The sequence below is a fragment of the Musa acuminata genome, chromosome BXJ3-1 (genome assembly GCF_036884655.1).
Source record: "Musa acuminata AAA Group cultivar baxijiao chromosome BXJ3-1, Cavendish_Baxijiao_AAA, whole genome shotgun sequence".
Taxonomy (NCBI): domain Eukaryota; kingdom Viridiplantae; phylum Streptophyta; class Magnoliopsida; order Zingiberales; family Musaceae; genus Musa; species Musa acuminata.
In genome coordinates, this window is record NC_088349.1 from 21,033,686 (window position 1) to 21,046,532 (window position 12,847).

Consider the following 12,847-nt stretch of genomic DNA (forward strand, 5'->3'; position numbering starts at 1 on the left):
TTGTGACGAACTCTGTGTTCTCGGGTAAGAACTGAGTTTTCAACCCCCGCTTCAAGTCCTCCCATGTGTCCACTCGACACCACCTTGTTGGATCTCCTCCCAATGGGTTCGCCACCAAAGTTTTGCATCCTCATTCAGATACATGGTTGCTATTGAAACTTTAGTATCTTCATAATCGAAAGTACTATTCCATGTCAAAAAAAAAATTCTTAAGCTCCTTTGTGTTCCTAGCACCTCCATAGCAATGAGGCTCAGGTGCCATCAAGTTTTGTGGCGGTGCAACACGGGTATTGCTCCCTCTCGTATTTAGTGCCCTTAAGAGCGCTCACTCTGAAAGTGAGTTCCGCCACGACTTCGTGCAGATGTTGCACGGAGTCTTTGGTGTCTTCCGTTAATCGATCGACTAGGGACTCGACCTTGTCAATTCGAGATTCTACTTCTTCTTGCGAGCTCTCTACCCCAAGAAGACTTCTTTGGCCTTAGTAGAGTTCCTCCAAGCTCACTTTAAGAGCATCTAGGCGGGTTTCCACCATTGTGAGTCTCTTCTTGTGACTCTTTTTCCCGGTTGGCACCAGATTGCGCCTCCTCCGCTCGCGGAGAGTAGCCAACTTCTCGCTCCTCATATTCGTTGCCACGTTTCTCTTGAGAGCGAGTTTGCACTTGCAACTCACCGGCGACTGCTTGGGGCAATGGTCTGGCTTGCCCCATCTTGCTCGATTTGTCACGATGCTTTGCCATTGCGAGATTGCGAAATTTCTTCACTGCTTGCTCGAATTGCTTGCCCGTTCTAATACCACAATGTCACGAACTTAGCTAGAATTATCTAAATCATATGGCACCCTTACGACAAAGTCACTGAGTTAACTGGAGTTTCCTAAGTCGTGAAACACCCTTACGCCAACTCCTCAGACTTAGCTGGGATTGCCTAAGTCATGAGGTGCCCTTACAACATATACGTCCGCAAAGGGTCAGCCTGGTTGCAACCTCGTACAAGTCCCGAAGGACCTGTAAAACAGAAAGTTGATTAGTTTGAAAACGAGCGACGGACAAGTCCCGACATCTCGCGAAGAGGGAAGATTTACAAGCAATTCAACGAGCACCTTGAGTGTAAGAGAGAAAAGAGAGGAAGGAGAAAGCAAGGACTTTAGAATGTTGAACGAATGGTTGCAAGTCCACAAACAACTACTAACTGGATGTCGGGCGCAAAGACAAGTTCCCGTCAAGTTAACGTGCGAACTTGCGAAGATTGTTCAACGCCCGACACTACCCCGAAGCCCCATCCCCCATGGTGCCACCCGGGAGGTTCCAAGGTACTGAGATGGCTGACGTTTCGTATGAGGCTGCGGTCTGCAAAAAACAGGCCGTAGCACGCGAAAACGAAGCCATTTTGGGGAAGTTTGGCCCGACGCGGCGAGTGGTCACACTGCAGCGCTGCGAACTATCGTTGCTTACATTTTTCAAGTAAAAACACACAAAACCAAGGCAAAACATGCTATCATGTATCTGTACAAGCATGCAAAAGCGACGAACGGTTCATTGAACGAAGTTGTTGCAGGTGCGCGATGACCGTTAATGACAGGTCGAACTCAATTTGTTCAACATGTCTTGGGCGTACCTGTGTGACCTCTTTTATGATGGGTGCTTACTGAGGGGAAGGGGGTGGGGAGGGGGTTGGTGTTACACAATCCATTTAGCAAGAACTGATCATAACCACCCTTGCTAATCCCAGGCTACTGTATTTGTTTGTTACACCGATTAGACCTGACATTGCTTGTTATCGTGTTATTTTGTCTGTTTAGCTCGACTACATGTCGACCAATAGTTTGGACACATGGCGACGAGGCCCTTGCTAAGCAAACAGCAATAATGATGGCATAGAGTATTGGCGGGTCAACCACATAAGGTGCCGACGGGCTAGCCACGTCATTTTTACCATAATGGTTCCCATGATAGCAAAAGGGAAAAACCACATGCTGCAATGATACATTTAGGGCTATTTAAAAGGCATAACAAAATGGATACATTAACATAATACTATAGCCTGTAGTTGTAGTGAGTCTATGACCAGATAGTAGAACAGAAAAATGCAACTTTGTTTTTGTACAAAATACAAATACATTTCAAGCAAACAATTTTTAGAAATAAAGATATCTTCCTTTGTATTGTGTGTTTTGTTTATTTCTAACATAAAATTGGTATCAGGAAAAAAATCACAAAAGTGGTATTTTCAAGCCTATTTCTCATATTATTCTCTGAGAAGGTTTGAATTGATTATATTAAGAAGCCTTTGTTATCACAATACTAAGAAAAAAGACCTTAATCCAAATTTGTGCAATCTAAATGTTTCTAAATTTATGCAACACCTCGCATGATAAGGTACAAACTGCATTACAGATGCAGAAAAATTGCTTCTGCCAGAATATTGATTTTGGAAAGAGAAAAAGAGAACCAAATGTGGAGGAGAAAAATGGTACAATAAGGAGATTAAGAAACTAAGGTCACATTTAAATGTGGAACAAAGCAGAGGATGAGGACTATGAGCAATTCAGAAACTAGGAGATTTTTCTAATGGATATATGAATAAGCGATACCCAACAAATTGAGAATATTCCACGAACATATACTATTCATAAATGGAAGTAAGAGTGTGTTTTAGTTGATCAGATCTGGAAATTATGGATCAAAATGTAATTTTCGATAAAACAAGGTGTTTTTGTCATATTATGATAATGAACAGTTCAACATGTTATTTTCTCTTCTCTTTCCTTCTCAATGTAGGTGGAGATGGTACTCCATCTGTTGAAATTATCCAACCAAAGGGAAACGCGAACCATGAAATTAGTTCCTTCGTAGAACTTCTTTAATGCAATATAAGGCAAAATTATGATCAAGCAGAACCATGTTTCTGATTTGTCATTCGAATGTTTTTTTATTTCTACCAAAGAGAGATAAGTATGGAAGTGATTAGTTGTCTTTTGGGTCAAGAAAATTAAAAGGAAAAAAGCAAATCCAGTATACGAGGCTCCTACCAGTTTGAGGTTTACTTTCTCAATCTGTATACAAAACTGAAAGTAGAATTAATGTTGTCTGATATTATTTTTGGGTGCAAAGCACCACTAACAAGGAGGAACAACGGCATAAAAAAATTCAACAGTTAAAACTTATTTCTGATAGATACTGCAAAATTATTTATAGTTTTCACCAAGGTCCGCCATACCGTACCGTACCAGAGTTTCGACCCGGGCTCGGTACGGTACAGTACCGGTGTACCGGATGGTACACCCTGGTGTACCGATACTGTAGCAGTGCTACAGTGTAGTACTATAGCACTGTAGCGGTACAGGGCAGTCCGCGTACCGAGTACCTGGCGGACCGGTATGTACCGCCCGGTACGGCCGGTACGCTTCGGTATGGCAGACACTGGTTTTCACAAGATTACCATAAGTTCCAATCTAATTTTCATACAATGGGCAAAACTAACTAATCTTAGCGTAGCTCGATTAGAAAAAGATCAAACCATAATATTATCATATGAATTAGAAATGAGTGAACCCAGTGCATGAGGCTCCATTAGTGTGGTGTCTAGCGAGCATCAATGTATACAACTCTTATTTTCAAGCTCACAAGCAATAAATGGTCAAATTATCCAAAACTCAAACAAAAGTGGAATTTATTGCTAATGCAATTAATATTTGCAGTCACCAAACTCAGAAATTAAATATTTAAAAAAGCATCACCTATAAGCATTTCATTAAAATGTTTGTATACATACTTCAAAATCTGTAAACAAATATGATAAAAATTCAAGTTCTAGAAAAAAAGGACATATGCTGAAATGACTGTCAATAATGGTAATTGTTATTATATTGCTATGACATGAGATATGAAGATATATTTTATGCAGTTTAGGCAGTCCATGATCATCATATGTAACTTAAATAATCATAATAACCATTAACATAATTAACTGTCACTCACAAAAACTTTTAATCACATACAAAATGAAACAACAGGAGGTATTCAATTTCACACTAAGTGAAAATTCCAAATTGCCAGTATTGATATTTCTAGATGCCAAATCTCTAGATAATAACAGAATGTCATGCATATACCATAGATTAGCAAAAATAAGTGTAGATGATATATTAACCCTAATATGTCTTGAAATATCTGCAATGTACCAAGAAGCTGCTGAAGTGTCCATCTTTGACACAAACAAGGCAAGTGTAAGTGTCAGCACCCTTTCATAGTTCAAAATGCACTATTTTTAAAGATGGATTAGTGAATACCTGTCCAGATGGAGGTACGTCAATGACAGAGTGTGGAATATTTCTTTCAGTATCCACTATTAAGTCATCTGGATCCTCTCCATCCTTCCTTCTCTTTGTGAAACTCATTCGATTCTTATTTGGAGGCCAAAAATTCTTCAAGAGCGTCCATAAGGATCCCCTTGTCCTATTAATTCCATAAGAATTTGCTGCAAAATCACCAAATTTCATATTGAAAGACCCAAAGGCGGTGCATGCTTCTTGACATCCTTTGTCCCCAAAAGAGTCCTCAAGAATAGCTGGTGCTTCTGTAACTCTGCTGGAATGATGTGGCCCAGCTTTCTCATAGCCATGATCTGGGTATTTCAGACCATTCGTTGGCAAGACTTCTTCAGTTTTTAGTTCAACAATTTCATCACCATTTGTAGTGGAATTAAGGAACCTTTTCATAATGCTACCACTAGAATCATAATATAACTGATTTTCCCTAAGATCACCGCCTGAAAGAAATAATGCTAACCCATCTCTATCATGCTCATTTAAGTTCATAGATGGAGATGTCCCGTTGAAATCTTCCATTGCAGAATCTTTTACAGTTTTTTCGACCTGACTAATTTGTTCCCTTATTGCTCTTATAAATTGTCTGAATTTGGAAATTGCATTTTCCCTTGAATTTGATGTATCAGATAATGCAGCTAAAGTGACTGCCCTCTCAAAGTCCTCCAACTGGGGATTAAAAAGAGAAAACAATCCATTTAACCATACTGGAGTCTGAAAGAAATTCAATGCACTACATATGAGCTTGAATTATCCTTACCTGCCATCTGGCTGTTTCAAGACAAGTAACAAGATCCCTCTTATGATACTCGATTGAACTAAGAAGTTTTGCATCCAAGGAATCCCCTTGAGCAGATTTCTGTTCATGCGATAGTATTCGGAATACCGATTCCATCCTGCATATTTATGATAAAGTATCCTTAACTCACCTAAAATATTGAGAATTACATGTGTGATTACACTTAGACAAAGATCAATGATCCTTTTTATGTGTGTAGCTGCAAGTAGGAGAGAACTATGAAGTAAATGGTGACTCAAGAACCACAATCTTATTATTTGAGGGAAAAGCAGCACAATAGCAACTAAAATTCATGTAACATTCCGCCATCATATTTCGGTTATAGTGTAACTTTTTCGCTAAGCAAGAAATTTGTTTTGAATATTCAGACAAACAGAGATTTTATTGCTGGAATTTTATTTTTAGTGCCAAGGTGATGCGAAAGAGGCTTAAATGTCTTGTATTAATAGGCTACTAGTCCCATAATCTAACAGTATCTCTGACTCAACTCAAACTAGGATTAGCTCCTTATTACAGAATGGTATGTGTTCATGTAGATAGGTACTGCTGCAGGACAATGAAGCTGCATGCATACCGCTTGTGCATTAACTACAATAAAAGTAGAAAAATTGTTTCCATGATACAACAAATGTAGTATGAGTCCCTAATTTCTGAAAATTTAGCTACATTCATAATTGGATATAATTTAATATAATCTTCAGAAACACAAACTACAATAGAAGATAATGAACTTCTTTAAACTATCAGAGGAAATATATATATGCTAGTTTGCAAAATCCATTTTTCACAGAAATAGATCATTCTCAGCTCAAGGGTGTCTAACAATACACAAAGAAATGTAGCAGAGCGATCAGATAAGTGTCTGTAAGAACATAAGTATTCAGATATGCAAATCAGGTATTAATTATATGCAAATAAATGGGAATAAAGGATTTAGTACAACGAGGTAGTCCTAGGGCTTGTTGATCACCCAGGCGCTACCCCATGAGTTAAGCAACCATCAGTAACAACGATAACCATAACACAGAGGGAAGGGAAGTGAGAATCGGTGCATAAGAAGAATCAATCTTGGTCTATAATTATACTTGTGTCGTGTTTGGAAGAATTTAGAGAGGAAAATTACCAGAAAGTATTTTCAACCTTCAACCCTCATCCTAATGGTCGGGACAGCATAGATCACTAAAAGGAACAATATTTTCTCCATTAAATCACAGAAAACAGGACAAAGTATTAGAATTCTAAAAAAGAATCGTCATTGACGATACGATCATTGTCGGATATTCAGAACCGAAAGCAAATTTTATAGGGACTAATCAAAACTAGAAAGCTGCAATTTCTTTCGAAATAGAGCAAATTCTCCAAAGCCTAACAAGAATGACCGCATAATTGAGCTTAAAATGAGAGAAAAAAACCTATCGGCGGAATCTTGCACCACTTCGGCAGCAGAAAACAAGGGATCTGACTCCCATCTCCCGAAACTCTCCGCCATCATGCGCTTAAACCAAAACTGATGGTTCAATACAACAATCTAAGAAATTAGAATAGGATACCACTCCAGAAAAGAAATTTGGATATCATACGCAAAATCAAATAACCGATCGCAGGAGCGGAAGAAGAAAAAGGTGTGGGGGGTGGGGGAGAGGACGGATCGGGTGGCTCGTGGTAGGGGGCCGGAACCGATTTCCTCAGATTTACTCTGGAGATCTATCCGCCGTCCATTTAACATCTGACGGACGGCACCGTTCGGTTTATAGTAAAAGCTCACCTCAATTTGTTGTTTCTCTTGGGCCGGTTATCCTCGCGGTTCTTGAAGGCTGAACCGATGGACCGGTTCATAAAGACTTAGACTGCTCGGCTTTTGGGAACCGGTCCATGTCCATAGCAAACTACCGTCTCATACTGTCGTTTGTCTTCACTCGAAACGTTCTTCATGGCCGGTTTCAGTTTTAATTCTAATTCCCATTCTTCCTTTTTTTTTAAAATTTTAATAATCCCTCGGTACTTGCTATAATTCTTGATGATAAGACACGTGTAAGATCACTAGTGGAATGGAGCTCCTTCCAGCAGCCTGAGGAGCAGCAGGAAGTCCAGGGGAACACCTTCCATGCAGGGATGGAGAACCCACTGCTACCGGGCATCTGCGAGATTGCCTGTGTAGTAGAACTGCACCCACACGTAGTCGGAACTGTGGATCTGCGCTCAGGTAGACCTTCGATGTCGAAGTGGACGCCATTCAGGAGAAGAACCTCACAAGACTGCGTCGCCGACGAGCCGAGAAGAAGATTAACCTCCCAAGAAACTGTTCCAGAGGTGTGTCCTGATCAAGGGAGTTTGGCGTCACCAAACATGGCAAGGAAGACAATGTTGACGAACTTGTAATTGCAGGTAGCACAAGCGTCTGCTAAGCTTCTCTCGTCGCCATTTCGGCACCAGTAGACAGCAATTCAGCAATCATGGATTCGTCTTTTGTGTGGAAGAGGATTTATATCTTTTGCTTAAACAATTGGGAAAGTTGAGAGTTATATATTTGTCGAAAGAAAAAAAAAAGGATATTTTTAGTTATTTATTTATTTTATCTTTTTCAAATTTGGAAGGGGCAGCAAATATACTGTTTTCGAACATCGAAAATATGGATACGTAAAACCACCCCTTTATTATATTATTGAAAAGACCACATACAAGCGAAACACCATACGTAGCACGCACGGATACGATGGGGGACCCATGATGATCGGAGTTTTCGACCACCGATCATCTACGCCGTTCAGGTTTACTTGGAAGACTTCACCGGCATAGATAAGATGTTGGAGAACCGACGCGCTGGACACACGTGGGACTTGACTTGAGAACTGTAGCCGGAGTTTCTGTCGTGGTATCTAGTCCACAGCATGATTCCTGCGTACTTGTCGGAATCCTTTAGGATCGGAAAAACTTGAGATATGAGCTCATGGGGTGGAATGTAGCCACCACTTGGAGCAGCCTCAGGAGCAGCAGGAAGCCCAAGGAACAGCTTTTGCGCAGGGATGGACATGACCCAATTGTTGAACGCATTTGCAAGATTGATAGCGTTCTGGGAGAAATGGCACGAAGGGTTGTTGAAGAACTGCACCCACACGAAGTCGAAGAGATCTGTTCTGAGTGCGTTGCCAAGCCAGTAATCCGGGAAAGGACACTGCGGAGCAGCACTCAAGTGAACTTTCTTCGTTCCGGCCTCCTGCTCGTTGTAGGCTTTGAGGAAAGCGGCAAGTTAATCATAGTGTTCTGTGCTCCCTCCGGCGATGTTGAAGTCTATGCCATCCAGAACCGCATCCCCGAGGGGTCGAGAGTAGCGAGCAGCAGAACCACCCAAGAAACTGTGCCAGAGGTATGACGCCACGTCCTTGGCGTCTTCGGTGGAACTCAGGCCATAAGACCTGCCACCTCCGATGGAGAGCATCACCTTGACTGCACGCTCCTGGCAGGACTGGATTTCGCTGCTTAAGCGCGCGCAGCCGTTGTTCCGAGGGTCACAGTGGCCGGCGAGGTTGATCTCTGGAGTTTGGCCCATGCCAAACTTGAAAAGGGTGGCGATGTTCACGTATTCGTAGTTGCCTGTGGCACAAGCATCTGCTAAGCTTCCCTCGTCTGTGTTTTGTCCCCAGTAGACGCCAATGCATGAGCTGCGCCGGGCCTGCAGTCTTCCTGTGAGCGCAAGCATCAGAAACGCAAATAACAGCAGCGAAGCTGGCGATCGGATCGCCATAGTGAATGAGGAGGCTATCGGTCTGTCTCTCTCTCTCTCTCTCTCTCTCTGTTAGGCACAACCAAAGGCAAGCTTGTGGCGGTCTGTCATCAACAAAGCCATGCGACATGGTTATATAGGAAAAAGTGGGTGATGAAGCTGACGACGTCTGTGGATGCGCGAATTAATGCTTTCCAGAGACTGGCATGTCACAGTGTCTCACCGTGTTATTTTGTATCTGTTTTGATTTGAATTCTTTCAAAAGTAATAAAAAAAGAGACGGAGAGGCTAGAAGAGTTGAGAAGACGGGATTTGGATAAGGGATACGTGTTCGGCCAATAAGTGACACGACCTGGATCATGACTCGCTAATACTTCGTCTTTGTTGAATTTCGAATTTTGATGGATTAAGTTAATTGATGAATTAATTAATCTAATTCATATTATTAAGTTAAATATATAGGATTAACTACGATAGTCTGAAAACATAAAGCAAGCCTACCAGAGTCAAGTTCGATGGGTATTCAAGAGTCCGAAGTTTCCTCAGAGATGCTGCCGAAACCAACCGAGAAGAAATTGGGGATTTGTCAGAGTTTTCGGAAGTCTGCCGAAGAGATCGTCGGAGGTTCGCGGAGATCACCGAGAAGGTTCGGCTACTCGCTGAACTCGCCACAAGATCGGGACCCTGCTAGGAGTCCGCCGGAAGAAATCCAAAGGTGTATCGGAAGTCCGTCGAAAGATCGCCGGAAAGCTCGCTGGAAGAAGACTCGATGTTTGCCGGTTAAAAACTTGCTTAGGACTATGTTTTCAGTTGCGTAGTTTGCATATAATTAGGGTTAGGATTAAGAGTTAATCCTATAATCCGGTTAGGGGCCAATTGGGCCCGAGTTCGGACTAGTTTGGGCCAAGTTTGGAACCCAACCAGTGAGCTAAAAAAGTTTAGGCGATGGCACCGCCCAGAACCCGAGAGTTGAGCGATGGCACCGCCGGACTAAGCGGTGGCACCACCGGACTAAGCGATGGCACCGCCAATACACTGTCAGTGTCAAACACTGACAGGCGGTGGCACCGCCAACCTCGGAAACCCAAGAGAATTCAAAATTTGGAGCCTAAATTTGAATCCTCTTGGGGTCTATAAATACCCCTCAATTCTCAGCAGAGAATACAATTTTTTAGAAGCAATAGATTGAGAAAAAAAAGCCTTAGCAAAGTCTTTAGCAAGTCTTGTTTTCAATTGCTTGAGTGTTCACCTCCTTCTTTCTCGTTGAAAATTTGTAAGAGTATGAACCACTATAAAAAGTTGTAAGAGGGGTATTTGTCCTTCCCCTTCAAAGTGATTTGCTAGTGGAAGTTGGGAGCCTCTTCGAAGAAGGCTTCGCAAGTGGATGTAGGTCATTTTGACCGAACCACTTTAAATTGGTGTGTTATTTGAATGTGTGAGTTCTTACTTTCTTGAAATTGTTATTTACACTACTGCTAACTTTCGGTTTTCATCTACTCAAGTTAGTATCAAAACGAAATCTTCTCGTATTTACGAATTCGTTTTTAAACTTACAAGTTTTAATTCACTACACTAATTCACCCCCCCCCCCCCCCCCTCTTAGTGACACTCCGATCCTAACAATTGGTATCAGAGCAAGGCTCACTCTCATATTTGGTTTAAAACCCAAGAGAGATGGCTTACTCCGGCATGCATGAGGGTCATTTCATTACACATCCACCTATATTTAATGGGTCGGATTACATATATTGGAAAACTCATATGAGGATCTTACTCATTTCCATGGATTTCGAGCTTTGGTTTATTGTCGAAAATGGATTTCAAAAATTTTCTCTTCCAATGAGCGAATGGGATGAATCGGAGAAGAAGGTTTTTGCTTTAAACATAAAGGCTATGAATGCCCTATTTTGTGCATTAGACAAAAATGAATTCAATCGTATTTCAATTTGTGATTCGGCTTTTGATATTTGAAGGACTCTTGAGGTCACTCATGAAGGCACCAATCGAGTGAAAGAATCCAAAATCAATATTCTTATGTACTCTTATGAACTTTTCCGAATAAAACCAAGTGAGTCCATCGGAGACATGTACACCCGTTTCACGGATGTCATCAATGGACTCAAAGCTCTTGGTAAAGATTTTTCTAACTTTGAACTTATAACAAAAATTTTAAGATCCCTTCCTAAAAGTTGGGATCCAAAAGTTATGGCTATTCAAGATGCCAAGAACCTTAAAACATTTCCTCTTGAAGAACTTATTAGGTCTCTAATGACCTACGAAATGACGTGTCATGCTCATGAAGAGCTCGAGAACCCCCTTCCAAAGAACAGGAAGGATATGACACTCACATCACAAGAAGACCACTTAAAAGGAACATCAAGTGATGAGGATAGTGACAATGATATTGCACTTTTAACTCAAAATTTTAAAAAATTTATAAGAAAGAACAAATTTAAAAATAATACCAAAAATAGACTTGAACCTAAAAATGACCAAATGATATGCTACGAATGCAAGAAGCCGGGGCACTTCAAAAATGAATGCCCTCAAGCCAAGAAGAAGCAACCAAAGAAGAAGAAAGCTCTAAAAGCGACTTGGGATGATTCAAGTGATTCCGAAAGTGAAGAAGCTAGCAACAAAGAAGAGGCAAACTTCGCGCTAATGGCTTTAGGAGAAGAGGTATATGATTTAATTAATGAAGATTTATCTTTCGATGAACTTTCTATCGCGTTTTTCATGAATTATTTGATGAGTGTAGAACTATTAGTAAGAAGTTTAATATCTTAAAGAAAGAGCATGCCTTACTACAAAATAAGCTTGATAGTCTTCAAACTCCTCCATGCTCTAAGTGTGAACATTTAGAAGCAATAAAAAATGAAAATTTTCTACTTAAAGAGACCTTAAACAAGTTTAAGGTCGGTAGCAAGGGATTGGATTGATCCTTGCAAACAAGGGTCACATTGCAAATAAAAGTGGAATTGCTTTTGTGAGAGGATCTCACCAAAATCCTACCACTTTTATTAAAGGACCCACATTACATGTTTCACCTTATTTGAAATGTAATTTTTGTTGTAAATCTGGACATGTTGCTTACAAATGTCCATTTAGGAAAATTAGTCCACATAAATTAATATAGGTTCCTAAAGGAACTATAAATAGTTCAATAAGAAATAACAAAATTGGTAGATCAATTTTTGAGGCACCCAAAATCAAATGGGTACCTAAAAACCATCCTCTTTTGTAGACAAACCCATAAGCTAGAGCAATAGATGGTATCTCGATAGTGGATGCTCAAGACACATGACTGGAGATCCATCTCATTTCTCTATGCTCACTAGCAAAGAAGAAGGGTACGTCATATTCGGAGATAACAACAAAGACAAAATCATTGGCAAGGGAACCATAGGTAATAAATTAAGTTTTTCTATTGATGATGTATTACTAGTTGATGGATTAAAACATAATCTCTTAAGTATTAGTCAATTATGCGATAAAGGTTATATCGTTAGATTTGAATCTAATATGTGCATTATTGAAAAACCAAACAATAACATATCAATGATTACTTTGAAACAAAATAATGTTTACACCATCAACCTTAATGAACTAAGTAATGAAATGTGCTTCTCCGCTTTAAATGATGATGCTTGGCTTTGGCATAGGAGATTAGGCCATGTAAGTATGAATCTAATATCTAAGATCTCATCTAGAGAATTAGTATGAGGGATTCCCAATATGAAGTTTGTTAAGGACAAAGTATGTGATGCGTGTCAACTAGGTAAACAAATAAAAACTAGTTTCAAACCAAAAAATCAAATTAGCACCACTAGACTATTACAATTGATCCATTTGGACTTAGGACCAATTGACACGACAAGTCTAGGAGGAAGCAAATATGCTTTTGTAATCGTAGATGACTATACTAGATATACTTGGACCTATTTCTTGGCTCACAAAAGTGATTGTTTCAAATGTTTCTCTAAATTTTATAAACTTACTCAA

The 12,847-nt window shown here is 40.3% G+C and overlaps 1 protein-coding gene and 1 pseudogene across 7 annotated transcripts in view; both read right to left on the bottom strand.

Moving 5' to 3' along the window:
- Positions 1-6,784, bottom strand: part of LOC103973815 (uncharacterized) — a 29,079-nt gene extending 22,295 nt beyond the window's left edge. For 6 of the 7 annotated variants that reach the window (XR_010493222.1, XR_010493221.1, XR_001976525.2 and 3 more), the window contains exons 1-3: positions 6,537-6,784; positions 5,086-5,221; positions 4,290-4,994 (exon numbers count right to left, since the gene is read on the bottom strand). Coding sequence is in view for 2 of the 7 variants with exons in the window: in XM_009388476.3 (XP_009386751.2) it covers positions 4,290-4,994; positions 5,086-5,221; positions 6,537-6,616 (921 nt within the window). In the remaining 5 variants the exon portion in view is untranslated. Of the gene's footprint in view, positions 1-4,289; positions 4,995-5,085; positions 5,222-6,247; positions 6,304-6,536 lie in introns of all 7 variants that reach the window. The other variant, XM_018821585.2, reaches the window with a different exon arrangement.
- A 974-nt stretch (positions 6,785-7,758) lies between these two features.
- Positions 7,759-8,927, bottom strand: LOC135628228 (acidic endochitinase-like; annotated as a pseudogene).
- Positions 8,928-12,847: the final 3,920 nt, after the last annotated feature.